General features: G+C 41.7%; 1 protein-coding gene across 1 annotated transcript in view; it reads left to right on the forward strand.

Annotated features, from left to right (window-relative positions):
* Positions 1-22,744, forward strand: part of LOC108801016 (alpha-2-macroglobulin-like) — a 58,484-nt gene that overhangs the window by 11,533 nt on the left and 24,207 nt on the right. Inside the window, exons 8-19 of the mRNA XM_018572986.1 lie at positions 1,112-1,232; positions 2,003-2,117; positions 3,694-3,803; positions 6,871-7,029; positions 10,145-10,375; positions 10,829-10,895; positions 11,661-11,806; positions 12,924-13,073; positions 14,672-14,830; positions 20,990-21,079; positions 21,817-21,901; positions 22,305-22,461. Of these exons, the coding sequence (XP_018428488.1) occupies positions 1,112-1,232; positions 2,003-2,117; positions 3,694-3,803; positions 6,871-7,029; positions 10,145-10,375; positions 10,829-10,895; positions 11,661-11,806; positions 12,924-13,073; positions 14,672-14,830; positions 20,990-21,079; positions 21,817-21,901; positions 22,305-22,461 (1,590 nt within the window). The remainder of the gene's footprint in view (positions 1-1,111; positions 1,233-2,002; positions 2,118-3,693; positions 3,804-6,870; positions 7,030-10,144; positions 10,376-10,828; positions 10,896-11,660; positions 11,807-12,923; positions 13,074-14,671; positions 14,831-20,989; positions 21,080-21,816; positions 21,902-22,304; positions 22,462-22,744) is intronic.

Genomic DNA, 22,744 nt, shown 5'->3' on the forward strand with positions numbered 1-22,744 from the left:
GCGCAGAGTGTAGTGGTCAGGAGGTAACGCACAGAGTGTAGTGGTCAGATAGAGGTAATGCATCAGAGTGCAGCGGTCAGAAGGTCAGTGGCCCCCAAAACCCCCATCACTCTTAAGATCCAGTAATTAAAAGTTATAAGAGTCTACCTCCTAGGCATACAGTACCTGCTTTTAGTATACAGTATACGGTACTGGATGCCTAGGAGGCACAAAACAGACGCATACTTTCTTCTCTGTCAGCTCCTCCTTGTCCCCTCTCAGTCTGTGCCACCGCTGGCTGCTGCAGGGGCGGTGGCATGTGTAGAAAAAAGGGTTGATGTACCCAGAGATCCTCACCCCAATTTAATTAGAGTTATTTAACTCTTCTTTTATAACTCTCACTTGCTGAGCAAAAGACAACCCCCTGCTGCTATTTTAGAACATGGTAAAAGTAGTTTGTTCAACCAAGAGAGGGTTTTGAACAGAGTGCAGCTCAAGAAGGGGGTCGGAGAGTTAAATAGTAATATAAAAATTTGATTTATTAGGTATACAAGGTAAAAACAATCTTCCACATAAACTGACTGCACAATTGAAACCCACTATCCCCACACCATTAACTCTCCGACCCCCTTCTTGAGCTGCACTCTGTTCAAAACCCTCTCTTGGTTGAACAAACTACTTTTACCGCGGTGGCATGTGTAAGTGTCACCCCGGGCAGGCTCTCTCCTCTCTCTCTCTTTCTCTACCGGAGCTGCGGCAGTGGAGGCAGGAAGCTCCAGAGTGCCAGGGCCTCTGGTAGGTACCGCAGAACTAGAGGGGGGCAACCTTGGGCAGGAAAAGGAAGCAATTATGTAGGGGGGAGATGGGGCGTCCCCAGTCCCCGGATCCGCCACTGCTTCACTTCACAAAATTAAGCTTTAGAGGTGAGAGTTAGGCAGCTGTGAGGCCCCCGTGAGGGTGAGGCCTTAGGCGACCGCCTAACTAGCCTAATCAGGGAGCCGCCTCTGCCCATAGTTCTCCTTTAAGGTACTTGAATGCATTTTTAAGATTTCACTTCTGAGTTTAGTGCCTCTTTAATGAATAACAACCTTGACTTATGTTACCTAAGTTAGGAACATGTTATCTCTTTTAGATACACTTATGGGAAGCCAGTTCAAGGAAGCTACATGGTCACTGTGTGTCAGAAACGATTTAGAACGTGGTGGGGACAAGATGATGTCAACAATATATTCTGTGCTAATTTCACTGGAAAGGTAAATTCAACAAAATGGCAAATCACGAGTGAATAATGAGTTCAGAAAAGAGACGCCAAACCGAGATAGGCTCATCAATGCAATTTTAACCGTTTTGCTGCCACCGACGTAAGGCTTACGGCGGAACACGAGTGTTTCCAGCTAGCCACCTCAGTAAGCCTTACGTCGGTGGCTTTTTCCCTTCTGCTTTATCGACCATGAGCTTATATCAGAAGGATCCACCCGACACTATAATGCAAAAAAATAGCTGTCATCAGTGGCTGACAAGTCGCTGATGACAGCTATTAACAAAAAATCTGGGCGGCCCCTCCCCGCCGGCATCTGCAGACTCTCCTGCCCTCTCCATGCTTCTCCTTGGATTCCCTCTGCTCTTCCTCAAATGTATGGGCTGAGGCAGCGGGCATCCGAGGAGAAATGTAGCGCTGCAGCTGGCGGGGTGGGGGGGGAGGAGGGAGCTGTCATCCAGGATGGCCAAGCAGTGTGCAGAGAGGAGCAGCGAGTGGGGAGGAGAGCGTAGACGCTGTCATCCTGTCAGTTTCAGAGGATGACAGCAGCTCTGTGTGTGAACGAGCGGAGGATCGGTAAATATCTCATAAAGAACATGATAAGAGGAAAGACTTGAACTAATGAAATTTCAACTCTAAGGTCTCCAAAAGATTTAAGAATTAGATAGTGAATTGTAAGATGGACTAAGCCTCAAATAGACGTGCTTTCTGCTGTAAAGTGCGCTGTTTGATCACTAACATTCACTTTGTGTGTCTCTCTCTCAGTTGGACAGATCAGGATGTCATATCATAGAAGTTAATTCTAAGGTCTTTAACCTGAAAAGCAGCGACATGGAGAAGGTTCTGAAAGGAGAAGCCACCATCACTGAGAGTGGAACGGGTAACTTCTGCTTTTAACTTTCTTCTGTCACACTTAGAAAGGGGACATGTAATGGATACAGAATGTTCAAATAGAATTAGCATTGTATTTTCAACTTCAGAGTAACAAAGTACCTTTCTTTTCATTAATAATCGTAATAAATTATGAATGTGACTTCAAGCCTAAGAAAAAGATTGTGTGCTCTCTGGACACTAGGAACAAAGAGAGTGTTTTGTATCATTAGGGACTGCAGAAAGTCTATTTTATTAAAACAGACATTGTCTGATATACTTTTACTGAGATGAAAGGATCAGCAAGACACGATCGCTGGATAAAACTACTCAGCATATATTAATACAGTGGGCTTTAGATAAATGTAAAAATGTTAATATAAAAGGAGATCATGGATATAATGAACTACCTGCATAACTCACCAAATTAACCCTATAATTCCAAAATATATTCTTTATTGAAAACCAAAACACTGTTTTTTAATTATTATTATGTTTATGTTTTACTTTTATGTAAAATCTTTGGTTTGCTAATAAACATTCAATGGGAGACTTGCCAGTGTTACAGTATTTCTAAAAGCACTGCGGGTGTTCTGAAGAGAGAGCATAGCTCAAGCTGTTTGCCTCCGTACTGTCTCCCTTTGGTTAAAATTTCATGAGGCCCATCTGGACAGACCAGCAGGGATGGGGAGGAGTCTGATTAATTCCGATTTTTATGGAAATGGGAGCTTAAGTTATTGAATAGATGGCTTAAAGATGTGAATAGAAGCCTGGAGCAACAATTGCTGGCTGAAAATGTAAAATGCAAAAAAGTTATATTTGATATTAGCAAAAAATAAATTTAATTTAATTAAAGTCTTTACTAAGATAAAGAAATGAAAATATGTACAAAATCACTACACATTTCCTTTAAAAAATATATATCAGGGCCCTGTAACACTTTGGGGCTGATTAATAATGTGGTTCACACAGCATTACTATCACTAGATGGGGATGAGAAGCATAGAAATGTTCTATGTTTCTCGACTTCAATTAGTGGCATTAATGTGCTGTGAAAGTCATTAAATACCCCAAAACAAAAGCATGAATGTAGTGACACATAAAAAAAAAACTATACATCTAAAATCATTGTTTTACAAACACACATTTAATACATGATGAAGGATTTCCAGATATCTATGGATTATTTAAAGAGAGCACATTAGTGATTGTCTCAAGGCAGACGTATGCTTTCTGACTGAAACCTCCAATAGATTTGTATAAAGGGAGGGGGAGGAGTCATTGACTTGTTTAGTTGTATGTACATTTCAGCTGGAGCTATTGATCTCTGTGAAAAGCAGGTTTTTTTTCACGAGGAGGTAAGGAAATACTTGAAATCGTGATAAGTAAACTCGACCCACAAGCATTAAATGTGGATATGTAATGAATACAATGAATATGCAATATTTTCTCCTTTATGTGACTTTAAAACACACACACATACACACACAACTATTACAGAGTCTCTTTAAGATTACATTTCTAATCCCCTGATTGGCTGAAGGTGTATGTTATCTCTTTTTTATTTTCATGTTTTCCTTTGGCAGGAATTGAGTTATCTACAACCAGCCAAGCTAGTGTATCCAACACAATCAATAAGGTGTCATTTGTTAATGCAGACAATAACTACAAAGTTGGGATCCCCTACACTGGAGTGGTGAGTCTCTGCACTAACACAAACTAGCTGAATTTACTAAACTATAAAGATAATTATTTTCAGCATTAACAGTCATATGGCTGAAAATAGTGATAATGATAAAACCTACCACATGAGTTCTACGAGCTTTATGAACTGAGCCTAATATTTCCATACGTTTGAGGTTATTTCTTCTTAAAGTGAAACTAAAGTCAGTAGTTAAATCTTAAAAATGGAAAATCCAACTTCATGTATGTGGAAGGTGAGTCTGAATATCACTGAATATGGATGAATGCATGGATTCCACAAAATTAAGGGTACTGCAAATCCTACATTGTGACTGGAGCAAAGAGAATGTGACATTTTGCACAAAATCCCCAAATTATCTTTAAAGTGACACTAAACACTAAAAGGAGTTACATCTTAAAAATACTTTCAAGTACCTTAACTATTACCAAAAATGTATATTATTTGTGTATCACTTAGCTGTAGAACCTCAAATCATCTCTGAATTGGTGCTGACGCTGTCCTTCCTTCTGGAGGGGACTACTTTTGTTCCCCATGGTTCCTGTGCATGTTGTAAAGTAGTCAACGCTCCAAGCTCACTCCCAAGATGCACTACAATCTCACGTTTCGTTTACTAATTTGTATTGAGATTTTAGTCCATCACAGGAGTAAGCTTGGAGCAATGGCTACTTTACAAAACGCACAGGGGCCACCCTCCAGAAGGAAGTGTCAGCACATTTTCAGAAATTTTTTGAGAGTCTACAGTTCAATGAAACACAAATGACATACATTTTTGATAGTAGTAAAGGTAGTTATATGCATTTTTAGATTAAACTCCTGATTTTAGTGTCACTTTAAGGCTAGAATGCATGAGTCTTTGAGATGCCTTTACTATGCGGTCTATTCACGAAGCTGCCGAAGGATCTAGCCGTAGCTTCGGCCGATCCTTCGGCTAGCTTCGGCCCCAGGACCCCTTCGGTTCAGTAGAACGAAAGGGGTGCTGTACGGGCTATTCACTATAGCCCGTAAATATATTCTGACACGGCTCTGTGTCAGAATAAAGGAATAAAAAGAAAAAGCAGTGTATCTCTCCTGGGCGGCCGGGAGCGGGAGGCTCCCAGAGCACCCGGGAGAGTTTTTTTTTTCTTGTTTTTTTGTCGGCAGCAGAACCGCCGGACCATAGAAAACTGTTGGGCTGAGCTAGCTGCCATTGCTAGCTCCGCACAATCGTTTTCTATTTCCTTTTTTTAAACATTTTAAACTATTTTTCTGTTCTGCTCGGTCCCTCTGAGGGACCGAGCAGAACAGCCGAGCCGAATGCCGCTCAGCGGCATTTCGGCTATTCACTCACTGCTGTTCGGCATATATAAGAATAGGCCGAACAGCAGTTACATAGTTACATAGTTACATAGTATTTGAGGTTGAATAAAGACATTAGTCAGTTAGTAGCCTGCCGGAGGTTCGGCTCAGCCGATTCACATGTTTGATCGGCTGAGTCGAACTCCTTCTGCACAGCTCCATGCGAAGCAAGCCGATGTACGGCTGATTTCAGCCGATATACCAGTGTTCGGCTCACTTCACTTCATGTCAGTCATTCACTCGGCTGCCTACGGCAGCTTAGTGAATAGACCCTATATTGTTTGCCATGCATTTACCACACACTTTACATTTGGAATACATCCACCTTTATTTGTATGCAGAAATAAAGATGAAAGCTCAAACTGATCTCAGACTGATCTTATTGTGACTCTATCATGAAAAAAGTACAACTGGCAGATCATCCCATTGCAAGAAGTGCTTAAGGACGTTCATGGAAGATCACCAGGAATTATTTTAATGAAAGCTTCAAATTAAAAAAGACCTAGAACAACTTTTGAAGTTATATTAACATTTTAGCATTGAGATGTTAGTGACTTCCTTTAGAATTTCTTTATCTGATCTCAAGAACCTATGTACACTAAAAAACAATTTCCTCAATAAAGAAAGTTTGGACATGCAGCAGTACACAAAATAAAGTAACAAGCTTCTGTTGAGTTGGTGTCTGAGTTAATGTTAAAATATAATACTAAAGTAAGTGTGGGTCTGGCCATTTTGAACAATTTCCTGAAGTGCTTAGGGCTCCTGACTCCATCTGCCTGTCCATCAAAACTCCATCTAGTGATCCCAACTAGGGATGCCCACATTTCAGTTCAGATACCAGTGCTTGGCATACTTGGCATTTTCACGAGAACTACGAGGGTTGCAGTGGTTGCAGCTGCGACTGTGCCCTGGCGCTTTGCCACTGTCCTGAAATCATTCGTCTGTATTGTTTTAGAAAAACTGTCACATGACACTAAATAAAAAGGTATCAGTAATTGGTATCTGTGATGACGAGTACTTGGTCTGGAAAAAATGGTATCGGTGAATCCCTAGATACTGTATGTATGTATGTATGTACTGTATGCATTTATGTGTATGTATATATATTTATTATACACAATATATATATGTATCAAATCATACATTAAAACAGGGATGCACAAATCCCAGGAGCCTCCTTAAAAATGACAGCTGCCTCCTAAGTTTTGAGTTTTTCTCTAGTCTAGTAGCTGAAAAAATATCTGTACTTGTACTTTTACCATGTACAGTACTTGGTATCTGTTCATCCCTAGCCCCAAGTGGAGATTTACAATTCATAACATACAAATATTTTTGTATATTTATGTTGTATTTCAAAAAGCTGTGTAAGACACACCTATCACCATGGCCATCTGTCACTGCAGCACCATAGTATACTTTGTGTTTCCATGGAATAAGTTCCCAGTCCCCTCGAAGGTGTAGAGAATTAAAAGGGCAGCCCACCAGGTCTATTTCAATTTTTGGCAGATGCTGGATAATGGCTCTGCGAGTTGGTTATAAATTTACCACAGTAATGACTTGTAGAAAAGCCACTAAAATAATGTTCTGTGACTGTGAGGACTCATGTACAGGTCTCCTGTTTATTTCTGGCATTGTACTAATTCTCTATAAAATAAAATCACGACCAATAGTAAGTATTAAGCCTGTAACCCAACTGATTGTATCTTCTTGTGTCTTCTTTTAGATTAAAGTGGTGGATGTTGGTGATAACCCTATACCAGGCATTAATGTTTACCTAACAAGTTATGATGACCCGATCAACGACACCTTAGTGACAGATGACAATGGACAAGTTTCTTTCACTCTCGATACTAATAGTTGGGAGGGAAGAAAAACACTAAGGGTACTAAATATTTTTTGTATATTGGTGTATCTATTAGCCTATATGTAAGGGGTTAGTTATAAAATGTCTCTTATTTCTCTACACAATTTCACTGGCGCTGAACAGTTTTAAAGGCTCGTTCACACTAGAGCCCTACGATAGAATTGTGCGTTAGAATTGCGCATTGCCACAATGTTAAATGCTAAGTGCATTGCAGTGCCCCAGCACACCCAGGCAGTCCATTGCAACACTTTTGTTTTGGGGCACACCACAAGCCACAGATGTGAACCACTTGTACACTGAGTGGCCAGATTATTAGGACCACCCCATCAGTACTTCATTGGGCCACGAGATGACTCCATGAGATGACTTCGTTGGGAAGCCTCGTGACTCCACGAGATGTTGAAAGGTATGCGAGGAATCTGACACTGCACTGTTGCCCTTCTGTTGTCTTGTACCAGTCTTGCCCCTCTCCGTTCTGCCCTAACATTGACTAGTCGCTGACGGCCACAATGCGCACGTCCAGACCCAGATTTTCAGCTGACAGTCCAGTCTTTAAACACTTTAGCAATGAGCCAATCTTGAACATTTAACGAATTCTGCTGTTTTGCTGATACTCGCTCCATGGCTCCGAGTGCCAACAATCATCCCACGTTCAAAGGCTGTTAAATCGCGTTGTTTACCCATATCTTCAGAAAAAAATCACTTCTACTGTCGTGGTAAACAACCTGCTTCCCTATTTATAATGGTCTGGCCCTCTAGCAACTTCAGCGCAAAATTATAGCTAATTATAGCTAATTTGCCTACAAACGTCAGGTGGTCATAATAATCTGGCCACTCAGTGTATGTTGGATGCCTAGTTTTGAAGTCCAGTTGAACTATCACTTTATGTTAGCTAAATACACTCCATTATGTGAAGATGTGCAAAGTTTGTTGAAGTTTTTTTCCTTTAGAATGTGAAGGACCCTTGTTCTCTGTGTAGCAGCAGAGGTATCTCTGCAAAGGTTCCACATGTCCTGTGGTGAGTCAGAGCTATCCTATCAGCAGGTTGTGTGAGCTTTGATAGGTCTTCATTAAAAAAAAATATAAGACGTTCTGTGAATGGCTGAGGTGCAGAGCAAGCTATTCACTGTGTTCAGTATACAGACCAACTCTGACCATATGGAGCACAGATGACTTCAGTACCATAAGTGGTAACCCCGAGCCACACTTGGGAATAAAGCGTAGCGTCTCTTACCTTGTCCGCGGTTCCCGCTGTGTCCTCCGGCCGATGCCGGCATCCGTCTCCGGGTTCCGTCCCTTGCGAGCGTCCATGTCGCAGGGGGGCGGAACCGGCGGGAAGTTTAAAAGTTAAAACAAAAAACAGATAGAGCAAAAAAGGAAAGAAAAAAATAATAATCATACCGCCAGTGAGGTTAAGGGATGGAATGAGGAAGAAATACTCACTTGATCCTCTCTCATGCTCAGTGCTCCCCTCTCCCCGCTGCCAATGTGGCTGTAGTATGTCCTTTGGCATCCTCACGTCTAATAGGCCTGTATTAGACGTGATTACATCACAGGTCCCTAGACTGCTGGAGCGGAGGGTAGAAGAGGCTGCGGGGATCGATCCAGCAGCCAGACAGGACGAGGATCAGGTTTTCTTCTTTATTTTGACCCCTTAGACAAAAGGAGCAGTTACATCTTGCAGTGTGGGGGAAGCCCCACTGCAAAATTATTTTTTAATAATCCTGGAGGTCCTCTATATTCATATAAAGGGTGAAAAGTAGGCAGACAAAAAAAAGCAACAAAATGGTTAAAAATACATCAGAAACTGCACTTATTGAGTCGGTTTTAGTGGCCATAAATCCTCCTTTAGTTTTAAAGCAGAACTACACCCTCCTATCCTTTACAGTCAAAGAAGGTGCCATCTTAGCCTCTACTTGGATTGCAGTTGCCATGGTGCTGTACATGTGATCAGCTATGACACCAACCATTTCAGGGCTTGAAAGTTTGACTGAGAGCTGAAATAAGCACACTGGCAACCCTGACAGTTTCGGGATACCATTAACTACTTCCCACCTGGTGGCAGTATATAAATGGCCGGAGAGGAGCTTCCTAGATGTGGAGGGCGTTTTAAAACGTCCTTGTGCTCGCACGTGCACGAGCGGGAAACTGTCAAAATTTCAAAGTGTAGAGCTGTAAAGCAGCTCGATCGCTTGTATGTTGTGAAGTTTCCCTAGGTGACATTAGGGGTCTTAAAGATCCCTGATGACTCCATAAAGAGGACCTGTCACTGTAATTTGATATCACATAGGGGGCTTCTTATACCCTTATGTGATAACAATAAAGTTAAGTGTAAAAAGGAAGGTCACAAAAAAATGAAAGTCACACATTAAAAAGAACACAACATTTTTTTAAAAGTCCCCCGCCCCCACATACACAAGCAAACATGAGTTGGGTGTGCCTACGTGCGAAAATGACGATTGCGCTCATTACGCTGCACATGTTAGATATTACCGCGAACATCAGAGTGCAAGCAAAAGTTTTAGGGTCATCAAGCACTGTTAACACTAAACTGATGAGAGGTAAAAGCTTTTAAAGCATCGACTATGGCCAATTTTGGGTGTGGTAGTTTTTTTGTGATTTTGTGGGTGCGTGCAATTTTAAGACTTGACGTGTTTGGCCTCTATTTATCCGCTGTGACTCCATCTTTTTACCGAAAAATTGGGGTAAATAACAAATGTTTCATAACATAATAGGAAAAAAATTTTTTTTTCAAAATTGCCTTTACTTTTTTCTTTATCTAGTAAAAAAATTTTTACAAACCCAGTGGTAAACAAAATACACCAAAATAAAACTCTGTGTCCGCCAAAAATAATATAAAATTAATTTCAGTACGGCTTTGCATAACTGAATAAATGTCACTCAAATATTGCAGCGCTGAATACTGAAAAATGGCCTGGACAAATTCAGTTACTTACACACATTTAAAAAAATTGTAATGTATTAGATGTTATGATTAATGAATGAATACAGAGCTGAATTACTTTGTGTCTTTTATATCTGCCTGGAGTTCAGCTTTAAATGAAGCGCCTTAGAAACTATTTTGAACAAAATTTCATTTCCATAAATTTCCATATTTGTCTTTTTTTCAAAGGCAAGAACAAATCTGACGAGTTCGCCATATATCTTTAGAGTCCGGTACCCAGAGTATGGTAGTGATCGTCTAATTCTTAAACCCTTCTACTCCCCTACTAAGAGCTTCCTGAAACTCCACTCCTTGAACAGAGTCCTTGCATGTGAGGGGCAGCAGGAGGTGCAAGTGGAATATATCATTAAACACACAGAGCTGGAGACTGAAACTGACCACGTAGACCTCCATTATCTGGTGAGCACCTTGTTATATTATTGTAAATGAAAGGATATGTCCAACCAAACATATAACTGCATAGTTGAAGGAAATGGGTCGGACCTGTTTTATGTGCAAAAAGATTTGTGAATATATTAGAACATAGTCTTGTGATCCGCCTTCTCCTCCAAGAGTGAACACATAGCATTTTATTATTTGTGTCTTTATGCCCCTAATTAGTGTATTATCTCTTGAATGAATCACTCTTCCTTGTTTACAAATAACTTATTAACATATTTGCCTGCTTCAGTTGCAGTGAAATAACTGAGTATTTACTTAGCCCTGCTGGCTTGTATTATCATGGCTTTGTGTGGTCCTTGTTTGTTCGCTCACGTATTATGTTCCTTGGCCCATGTCCTCCGTTACAGCTAATAGGGCATCATGATGTAAAACATCTTTAATTGCATTGTAACAGCTCATTTTGTTTCATAGGTGACTTCTAAAGGCTCAATACAAGATTCCGGGTCTTTAGAAATTATAATTAAAAGTAATAATGAAGGTAAGCATTTTTTTTTGGGTGGAAGAGAATGGACAGGTAGCAGGTAACATGTACACCAGCAACTATGATGGATGTAAGAATATTTCTGTAATAGAGAATCATGTTTATGTTTATATATGTGTGTGTATATAGTGTTTGAACGACTATTTTTGAGGTATAGATAATAGCAACAACTGGTGGTGTGGGTGGTCACTGTGACGTACACCCGGCCCAAACCCGCTGTATATACACAGTTCTGAACCAAGCGTGGCGTCACAAGGACGTGGCGATACCACTCTCAGCCTCACCCTGCACAGGGATTTCCCAGCTCGCGGGACACAATCTCAGGCCAGCAGACAGAGTGATCATCACCAGGGTTGGTTAACTCCACAGTTAACCCTTTACCCACAAACATTCGCTGCCACCATGTGTTTTTTAACGGAAACACAGACCGTGCCCAGCAGGTGCTGTGACAAATTAAAACACTTAAACAATGCCTCTGATACTGCTGTCCTCTCAAACAGGAACATGACAGTCAAGAATATTTTCTTCAAACCTTCCTATTTCCCTTCGTTTCTCTTTGTCACGCACACAAACAGAGGTTGCACTGAAATACTAGGAGATAAAAACACAAATTAAAATCAGTGTCTAGATACATTTTGGTTATGCCATGCCTAATGTTACTTACGAAAGGTTAAAACAAATGACAAAGCCCAAAATTTGCATTTGTTGACATTTTTTGTTCAGCTCAACTTGTTAACTTCAAGTTCTATTTATCTTTTTCAGATCTATATGGCAAGACTACATTAAAGCTTCCACTAAGTGCAAGAACATCCTCCAAACTACAAGCACTTGTGTACATGATACTACCAAATGGAAACATTTTAGCTGACTCTGCAAACTATATAGTTCAGAGATGCTTCAAAAATAAAGTGAGTGGCCTGAGCATGAGCTATACTTGTTATATTGAATGATAACAGACTTTAAAGTAAACCTGTGGTCTCACCTTACTTTCCAAAATGACCCAAGGTCCATGGAACAGGTGCTTGTACCTGCTCACATACTTGAATTACCTTTTGAATGCCCCAAGATCCTTAAAACCTGGGGTGCACTTTTATGCAACGATTGAGTGCAGCTTCTATGTTTTTTTTGCCATATCTAAGTGCTACTTTTAATCTTTATGTTCATTACTTGGAGCAGAATATTTGCAGGTTGCATGAACAGCTGTGCCTGCTTCTGCTTCTTGTAGTCTTTGAAGAGTCCCTTCTTTCCTGTGCACATGGAAATATCCTCACTTGTGGTAGGTACCGGGCGGTAGAGTTAGTAAAATATATTTACTATGTGATACAAAAATATCAGTTTCCTCAATCTCTGCACAGCCTTGTTTTTGAAGCTGCATCCTGCCATGTACCCTTCAAACAATGTTTCCCACAGTTGGCATGGGCCAACTGTGGGGAACATCAGACATTTGCAACTTTTGTTGGAATGTTGATACAATTGAACAGCAATGTTTTAAATAAATATTACTATATGCACTTTTTTTTACTGAATAAAATAGCTGGATTATAACCCAGACATTGAAGAGATATAAACTTGTATGAATATTCACTTCAATTATACCATCATGTGAATAGCAGACTTCTGTTTATTTATTTCATCTGCACATGATTGGATAATTAAAGTGATTTTTTTTTGTTAGAACATTCTCAACTCCTGCTGTAAATTAGTCCAAAGATCTCTTCAAATAGAGAGCATATCTCTTCTCAAACAGTTGTCACCAGAAGAGGTTTTCCCATTGGAAGATTCCCCCTCACCTCTTATTCCTATGACAAATAAAAGAAAATTGGATTTCCCATACCCTTCTATACTGGAGACAATGGTTCCCTGGGGCCAACAGTGTTAGTGAATTTCTCTAGCAGGGCCAAAAATAACAAGAAGTTCCAACCCACATTCTATTCAAAACAAAAAGAAAAGGTTGGCTTTACATAACTTTAAATCAATATCTTTTTTTGTTGTTCCATGTCATTGTTTTATTTTAACTCTTTGCAGGTTTCAGTGGGCTTTTTACCAAATGAGGTCCTTCCAGGATCGGAAGTGTCTCTCCAGGTTCAGGCTGCTTCTGGTTCCCTCTGTGGTCTCAGGGTGGTGGATCAGAGTGTGGTCTTGATGAAACCAGAGAAGGAGCTGACTGCCGCCAAAGTGAGTGCTGTTCTAATTCAGCAGACAGTTATTACTGTACTGTGAAAATCTCCACACATAAACTGCCTACTTCTTTGCCTTTCACCAGTTGAAGTCTTTGGGCCTATGGTACAAACCCTTAAAAAAGGTCAACACATTATCTTGGTCATCCTCCATACATCTTGTTTCTCTTCCCCCACTGCCACTCTCTGCTGCCAAATTCCAGGACTTGCACTGTATCTCAGCAGTGACTGCAGCCACTGCTGTGCATAATAAAGCTTCTGAACAGTGTCCAAACAATGTTCAGAGGCTTCAAAGAGAACTATGGAGTAAGTGTTTTTCCCCATAGTTCTCTTTAGGGTCATGGGAGGACATATACTAACCTCCTCACGTGACCCAAAGCTCAGATATACTAAGAGCACCGCAGCCAGGTAGGATCCCAACAATACTGTTGAGATCCACCCAGCTGCGTGAGTGACAGCTGGCTCTGCCTATCTAGAGGCAGAGCCAGCTGTGCCCGCCCCCTCCCCGTTCGTTCCTCCACTCAGTGCTGTGGGATCGGAGAGGAGAGGGGGGAATCCCTGCGGGATTGACTAACAGTCACCAGGGAGACTGACTGCAGAGAGACGATCGGAAAGTGAGCGGGTCGGCGGCATGTTTCTGCTCACTTCCCGATTGATAGAGCTTCTTTGTCACAGGTCGGCTCTAACTATTAGGATGAGTGGAAATCACTCACCTCATAGTTCTCCTTTAACTGAGAAATACAATGTAACAACATTATTATTACATTGTATTTACGATGTTTTGTGTTTAAATAAAAGTGGTAACCTGAATGTGACCTGAAAATGGTGACTGACCATGTTGTCATTTAAAGCAACCTTACAAGTAATAAAATGAAATGTAACCCTAATTAGCATTGCTCCATTTATTTTTCTTCAATTTTTTTTATTTCTATTTTGTAACCATTAATATTTAATATTTAAAGTTTCCTTTTTTTTGTGTTGTATTAAAAAAAGTAACATTTGTAAACAACTTTGTAATGTTTTGTACCAGAAATATAATTTTAGTGTCATTGTAAATGGGACAAATTCTAGAATAATATGTATACTTTTTTTTAGGGATGCACCGATACCAAGTACCGTACTCGGTACAAGTACAATGCAGCCATGATCTTGACATTTTTAGAGTGGGGGGGCTTCTGAATACAAGTGATCAGTGCCACTGTAAAGCTGCCAATCACTTGTACCAGTCAGCATGTGCCCTGGCTCCCCCCCAACAACTGCACACTCCCCACTGCAGTTTCCTGGCTCTCTTGCTCCTCTGGGGGCCCCAAGACCCCTCAAATGCTGTAAGGATGGGGAACAGTAGCAAACCAAGGAACATTCATTTCCTGATCAGCTCTGTGATCCCTGAACTTTTTTTGGGGGGTGCGGGGGCACGGAAAAAAATCTTGCACCAGGGTCCTTTGTTCCCTAGGTCCGCTACTGAGTGTGGGAGTAGCCCCACTTAAGGGTTACTTTTCTTTCTGCCCAGAGCTTCTGTAAATAGTAAGATACATTTAAAAAAAATAATTTTCTTTTCTGTTTCTAGATTTCTCATCAACTGCTTTTTCCTTTAAGGTTTTTGATCTATTTCCATCCGGGCAAAGTGGGGAATATGACTATCGTGTCCAGGACGATCATAATCAATGCACTATTCTTCGAGGTCACAGAAGGCTGAATTTTGGGTGGCATATACGTCGACATGACAAGGAAGTGGATGTGCACAGCTTATTTGAGGTATGTATAAACTTTAAATGAATAATTCACTGTAAAAGGTTAAAGAATCCATAAAGTTTAACTGTACACTTACCCTTGCGGCCCACCTTCTTCCACAACCTGAAGTATCCCCAGATGTACAATTACCTGCATCCCATGGCTGCCATCTGCCCCAGTTGTCACATCCGTTGGCTGATAACTACTTTCTACTTGCTGTGCCCATGAAGTCAGAAGATCCCTTTAAGTTGAGACTCACAAAATAAAATGAGCATCTATTGTGGATAAAGAGAGAGAATGATATAAAAAAAGAGGCCCGGTACTCTAGCCAATACAATAATGTGTGATACATTAATCCAGATGTGGTATCTTTGTTGCTTAAGGTGAGATTAACAACTGATGTTGTTTGTGTACTCCAAGTTGCCTTGTTTATATTCACTCCTTTGGCTCACGATTCTCCTTGAAAAAGCCGGGAATACCAGCAAAACGTCAGGGTTGAAGAGATAATTTGTATGCCACCATAACCTTATCACCTAACCACTTTATGCCTGGAGGCAGCAGTAGACATAAGGAAGCTTTTGCCAGCCTAGTTACCAGCCGTACATTTGTGTCCATTATACAGTCATCTCATATAAGGTTATTTATACATTGCCGTAATGTTCTTAATGAGCTTAGGACCAGTAACAGAGTTGATCATGTCAGATGGGTGTTACTTTGTATTCTGACTCCGATTGTTGTATTAGCGTTGTAACCCTTGCTGAGACCTCTATTCCTGGCCTGTATAAGCAGATACAATCACTGCGGACAATCCTTATCAGATAGCTGAACTCACCAAATAACTTTTTCATCCACGAAGGTATATTCTGTACATCAGGTTATAGCGGACAACAGGATACAGCAGATAAATGAATTGGCGTTATTTAACTACCTCCGGGCCGGCCGCAGTAAAAAAACGGCCGGCCAGGAGCTCTCTCGATCTGAGCGGGCGTCTCTAGACGTCCGCTCAGACACGCCCCCTTGCGGGAAATGGCCGGAATTAAAAAACGGGCAGCGATGCCCGTTAATATACATGCGATCCGCCGGCTGTAGAGCCGGCCGATCGCATGTATGGGGTGCCGATCGGGTGTGTCCCCCCCCTCCGCGGTCCCCCCCCGCTGTTGTCCCGCTGATCCCGGGCTCCGCTGTGCCCGGTGCGAGCCCGGGATCAGCAAATGGTATAAAATTCATCTCAGTACAGCATTGCATGACGGAATAAACGTCAGTCAAAATATCGCAGCGCTGAATACTGAAAAATGGCCTGGCCAGGAAGGGGGTCTAAACACCTGGTCTTGAAGTGGTTAAGGCGGTCAAAGATGATAATGTTTCCAAGCATGCAATGCAGATTAACATGTGGCCCCGTTACAAGCAGCCATGACACAGGAAATGACTATTGAAGGAGAAGTGTGGGGCATCACACACAATGGAAAATGCATCATAGATGTGAGGGAAGGGAACACAGAAAACATGTGCAATAACCAAAATGACCACTAGATGGCAGTATATGAGCTTAGCCATGCAATATCAATGAGAAAATGGCTTAAGGAAAATAAACTATATAAATTCTCTTTAAACATTAATGTGAATATTGACTGTGGCTGTGAATAAAACGTTTGTGGCTGCACACCTTGGGCACTAGAGTTTGTGTGCCTTGCAGTGATGAAAATCCAACCCTACTTAAACCCCTGACCTAACCCTGAAATAAAACTTAAAACTCACTATAAGGGTGATATTTATCTTTACAACCATTATTTGTACTTGTTGGTCCCAAAATGACAGAACCAACAAATTATCAGGGTTATTCACTAAAGGGTGGAGAAGGCAGGAGAAGTGAACAATCTAGGACAACAAAGCTGAACTGGAAAGTGAGCTGAATTGGAGAATGTTTTCAAATTAGCTATTTTGTCCTAGATTGTTCCCTTCTCCTGCCTTCTCCAAACTCTTCACCCTTTTGTGAATAATCCTGTACATGTTCTCTAAGACCCCTAAACAGCATCAAAAAATACCTAGACATTAGGCGATTACCTGATCCTACTGGTTACCTTAAGACTAGGATGCCTACAGGCACCTTTAGACTAACTCATACTATTGCTCCCTTGTGATAAGGGCAGCATTGGAGATGCCTACTCTGCAAATAGATATGTTCACTTGTGTGAGGGTCCTATACTGTGAGGGTCCTGTCACATACCTGGCTGGAGACTGAGTTGACAAGGGGGCTGCCCATGCACCTCTTGTCCCACACCTCTGGAGGTGGCGACAGGGGATGTAAGGACATGGAGTATCACAGATGCCGGTAATGATAACTGAATGAAGTCTGTGCCGGTGCTTGAGAGCATGGATCCGGTGATCAGGTTTGTAGGATCAGGATGACCATGGAAACCTCTGGGAGCTGGAGTCAAGGAATGATGAGTTGTAGATGAACATGAACCAGCTATAAAGATACCAGACTGCAGAGGGTACCAAGCACCATGAAGATAGCCACGAGCGAAGTCAGAACCAGCAGCTGAGGTCATACACAGGTAAGCAGAATCTTTAGCAGTACAGGAACGATGATCAGGAGCGGAGTCAAGGATCATAAGCCAGGGTCATACATTAAATAGGCAGAATATTGAGGTACCAGACCAGGAGGCAGAGGTGTAGTCAAATGGTCACAAGCCGGGATCGTATACAAGGAAGCAAATATAGAGGATCAGGCTCAAGAAACACAGGGACAAGCTGACAACCACTCAGCAAATGGCTCCATGCTTGTGACTTGTTTAAATAGAATGTTCCATGCGTTATTTGCATGATTATGCCCCAATGCACCATGCCCATTACTATTTGCATGGGAATGCATGCACATGTGTGTGTGCATCTTTGAGGCAAAACTGCTTTGTGGGTAAGTTTTTCACATCTATATGCTAATGCATGTTTGTCCGGAACTGCGTGGATGTGCGCATTCGTTTTTGAGCCAGGGCTGGTTTACGGGTAAGCCTCTTACCCTACCTCGTGGAGATTACAGAGGCATAGGTGATGGCTACAGATTAAAGCTAAAGTTAAATCTGATTATAATCTGCCTTCCCTGGGCCCCCCCTCCCCCTTACCCCCTAATTCCATAAACAATAAAATGTTTAAATAAAATATTTCAGTTTTCATTGCATACCCTACTTTAGACCTAGCGATGTCATTACTATCTTTGCACCTTTCTGCAGTACAGGCAGGGGTGGCAGGGACCAGAACCCTTTACATACTGTAGCTTCCTGAAAACATCACAGCACCCTGCCTCAGTACTTCTTTAGGAGCCCTCAGCCCTGATGCAAGCAGCGGGCTTGCTCTCTGGATGACTTATGCAAATATCTAAATGCTTTGATGGGTGTATGTCAGTCTGGAGAAGTGGGTGTTCCTTGGCAGGCTGCATTTACATGCAGACCACCCAAGGTAACACCTACATGCAGGGGCGTATCTGCCGCAAGGCAGCAGAGTTCAGGGGGGCAGCAAAAATGCGGTCCCCAAAACAATCCGGCAGCCGGGAGGAGGAGGCGGCCACGTCAAAGGACGGAGTCTGCAAGGAGGCAGAGGAAGCGACAAGGAGGCAGCGATGGAGGAGGTGGAAGAGGAGACGGGGCAGCAGGAAGGGGTGGGGGCCGGGGCAGGGCGCCGTCGCGCCGTAGGTAGCTGGTGCATGCTTGACAGTACACCGGGTCACCGAAGAGCCAGCGGGCTGCGGAGGAGGCCAGGTCCTGCAGCACCAGTCCAGCAGTGGAGGAGGCCGGGGACCTAGCAGCTGGTAGGATGGTCACACTGCTGCTAAAGGGACCCTGCAGAGCCCAGCATGATTCTGCACAGCCCACCTGAAAGTCTCAGGTGGGCTGTACAGGATCTTTGGTGGGGTCTATGTTGGGCAGAGCCCACCACACATCCTGCACCGGTCTGCAGGGTCTCAGGGGGGGGGGGGTGCATTATCTGTGGTGGGCTCTGCAGCGTCTCGGGGGGGCTTTGCAGGATCTGTGGTGGGCTCTATGGCAGATCCTGCACAGCACCCCTGAGATCCGGCAGATTTAGGGGTGGGTGCCCTAGTTTTGTCTTGCCTAGGGCGGCCCCAAACCAGAATACACCACTGCCTACATGTGATACTGAGCCTCCATGATTGAGAAAACTGAAATCCAGTAAATCAAAGTGGCATGCCAAGGACGGTAAGGCTGGGGAGGGAAAAGGCTAGATAATGCTGGATATCCTCCAGCCAGGAAATGCGGTAGGCTCTATCTGACTTGCAGCCGCTTGTAATGCACACTATGAGAATTTTACAGTGTGCAATGAAATTAGACTAAGCAATTTCAGTACAGGAGAGGAGCCGGTACAACTGTGCAAGACTGATGAGAAGGCTGGACTTCGACTTTAGGGAGGAAATGCCGGATATGAACACCTTTGAGGAGAAGTATTGGGAGAGTAACTATCATCAGTAATGGTGCAGACGAGTATAGGAAATTCTATACGAACTGAGATGATATGCGAACAGCATCTGCCTTCCTATACACTGGGCAGGGCCGAATTTCCCACAAGGCCACCGAGGCCTAGCCTCGGGGCGGCAGGAGTAAAGGCAAGACACAGCCGCAGGGTGAGTTGTTTTTTTTTTCTACATATAGCCCTGCTTTGGGCAGGGTCTGTTGTCGTCCACCTGCCTCCCCCTCCATGGTCCACCCCCATCGCCTGCTGTCTCCGTCTCCGTTGGCTGCCTCCCTGCCATGGTTTTTGAGGTCCCCTACTCTTCTGGGGGACCCAGGACAAAGGCAAAGTAGTTCAAGATGGAGAGCTCTGCACCGTGTGAACACTGAGACAGGAACCCTGTACTCGCAGCCTTCCCATGTCACTATAAATGTTCAATTAAAAGAACCCGTCACCTCCAAATGCTATCACACAGGGGATTGTTAGTTCCTGTGTGATAGCAATAAAGTTAAGTGAAAAAAATAAAATAAAAATGTAAAAAATTTAAATTGATAAAAAGTAAAACATAATAAAAAAATAAAAATTTCCAAAAATTATAAGAAATCATAATTAAAATAAAACAATAAAAAAAGTGTTAAAAAAGGAACAAAAAAATCAATAAAAAAATTATACAAAATGTAAAAAGGGGGGGGGGGGGGGGGGGGGGGGGGGGGCTGTGGCGGGGGTTGGTAGGGAGGGGGGCACTGACGCTGGATGGATCTTTTTTAAATTAACTCTTCTGTGTTTGAGGCAAAAGATTGTTTGGTAATATGATAGACTTCTCTAGGAGCACTTGATGCATTTGAAGTTGCTGAATAATCTGATAGAGCACAAAGTAGCATTCCAAGGTAAATATTAACACAGGAGATGCCTTTTATGCAAGATTGACCAATGGTAACATCCAAATATAATTTACAGGGTTATTCACTAAAGGGTGAAGAGTTTGGAGAAGGCAGGAGAAGTGAACAATCCAGGATAACATAGCTGAATTGGAAAGTGAGCTGAATTAGAGAATGTTTCCAAATCAGCTGTGTTAGATTGTCCTAGATTGTCCCTAATAATACAAAAATAATAAAAATAAAAAAGGTGTTAAAAAAGTTTTAAAAAATCAATTAAAAATTCTACAAAATAAAAAAAGTAAAATAAAACAAGATAAAAAAAAATGTAAAAGAGTTTAAAAAAAATAAAACAAATAAAAAAGTAAAAAAAAAAATGAAAACCAACCCAGGCACCGCCACCATCTGGTTGCCATTCTTCATTCTCCATGGGGCGGGCGGTGTAGGGAGGTGGGCATTGACGTTGGGTGGAACTTTTATAAATTAATTATTATGTGTTTGAGGCAAAAGGTTGTTTGGTAATATGGTAGACTTCTCTAGGAGCACTTGATGCATTTGAAGTTGCTGAATAGTCTAATAAATAGCATTCCAAAGTAAATATTAACACAGGAGATATCTTTTATGCAAGAGTGGCCATTGGTAACATCCAAATATCATTTCCAGGGTTATTCACAAAAGGAATTACCCTGTTAACAGCTTTAGGTGAGTTTTCTCAATACACATGTCATAGACCGTAAGATGCTATCCATAATTTCATAGCTTTCAGATATTGTCCATAATTCAGAATGATTGGCACAAATCTTGTTTTCCTAATGAAATCTCATTGCTTTTTTCTTTTTATAATCTACAGGGGATAAACCTAAAAATAGTAACAAGTGCAGATATCAAGAAAGCTGTGGACTGCCATATGAGCTTTCCAAGTTATCGTGCCCGCGGTCCAGTACGTGGATCCCCAATTTTAAAAACAATGGGTATGTGACATTAATGATTTCTGATTAATCACAATGTGGATCAGGAGAATGGAGTGTAGCCTTTATTTTTATTTTTTTTATTCATAAATCAGCAACCATGTCTTCCAATAGAATAGGCAGCTTCAGACATAAGCAGGCTGAAACAAATCTCAATAAACTTCCTTACCAAAAGGTCGTAAAAATCTCTAGCAGTATCATAAATTCTGTGAATGCATAGCCCATTGCTCCTAGTGTTCTCAAACTAAATTTCCAACTATGTGTAGAAAGTGTCTAAACCAGGAAACTCGGCACTCCAGCTGCGCTTTAACTACAAACCAAACATGCCTCTGCCTCTAGGAGTAATGCGTGTAACTGTCAATCTTGCAATGCCTCATGTGGCTTTTACTTCCACAACAGTTGGAGGGCCGGAGTTGCCCACCCCTGATCTAAACCATCAGAGAACAATGATCACAAATGATTGAAACTGTAACAATCATAATCTGCTGTAACCATATATACAAGTGCAAATCGAACTGTGCATGTCATAAAAGAAAGAGCCCTCTCTAAAAAAAAAAGGGTTAATTTGAAAAAAATTCCTCTTTAACCGCTTCAGGACCACCCTCTATATATAAAAAATCCTGCTCCTGAAGCAGTTATGCCAAGAACACAGCTGCTGCTGCATGGTATCACTGTACTCCTACTTCCCATCCCTCAGCTCTCCTGATAGGGGAGGATTGGTAGTTATGTACTCCAGAGGATCCACAAAAAGCTGCTGCAGTTGGCAGCGGACAGCTCTCCATTTTTCTTTGAAAGTATGTAAATAATAAGGTGTGTATTCATAAAAAAAATTGCGAAACTGCATGTACCTTTGTCTTGTGTGAATGGGGGCAAAAACAAACATTATTATATTTTCTTTCTGAATGTAACATCAGGCAAATACCTCATTATGGCCACAGTGTAGGTTGTAAAGCTAAGAAAAAGACCTCGGTACCATGGATACAACTAACACTTTGCTTTCACATACGTTATATAATGTCTGGTCAAGTGTGGCCCAAAACACAAATAATCACCTAGAATAATGGGCTGTAGGGAAGGAAAGTTTCCTGTGGGTTGCTTTGGGTATGTCTAGCCAAACATTTTATCCAGAACCCTCAAAATATTATGTGTATGCATGTGTACCTATGTACTTATTAACCTATTTGACTTGATCTGCAGCTATTCCAGTATTAACTAATGGGGGAAGAAAGCTATCCAGGCCTGTGGAGGAAGAGGAAGAACAAGAGCCAGAAAGAGAGATAAAAAAAGAGAAAGAAATAGAGCCCATTCGAACGTATTTCCCTGAGACCTGGATATGGGAACTTATAGCAGTAGGGTGAGTGTCAATTTTCTTCTATGGTGACCTGACTCTCTTTGTGCTGCTCGATCCCGCGGTGATGTTGCAAGACTAAAAGATTCAGATAACACCCGTGCATACGTTATCACCCAACCATTTAGAATAATGATTGGCTTCTCTACTTGCTTTGTGAAACTATACTAAAAGGAAAGTTCATTTTTACACAGGGTTTAAAATTGAAGCATTGTTTAATACAAAATCATATAACAACATATTTTATATTTTGAAGGTGTTAAAATCAACCATATGAGAACATTTGTCA

Source organism: Nanorana parkeri, unplaced genomic scaffold, assembly GCF_000935625.1.
Source record: "Nanorana parkeri isolate BGI_ZX_2015 unplaced genomic scaffold, ASM93562v1 scaffold2195, whole genome shotgun sequence".
Taxonomy (NCBI): Eukaryota; Metazoa; Chordata; class Amphibia; order Anura; family Dicroglossidae; genus Nanorana; species Nanorana parkeri.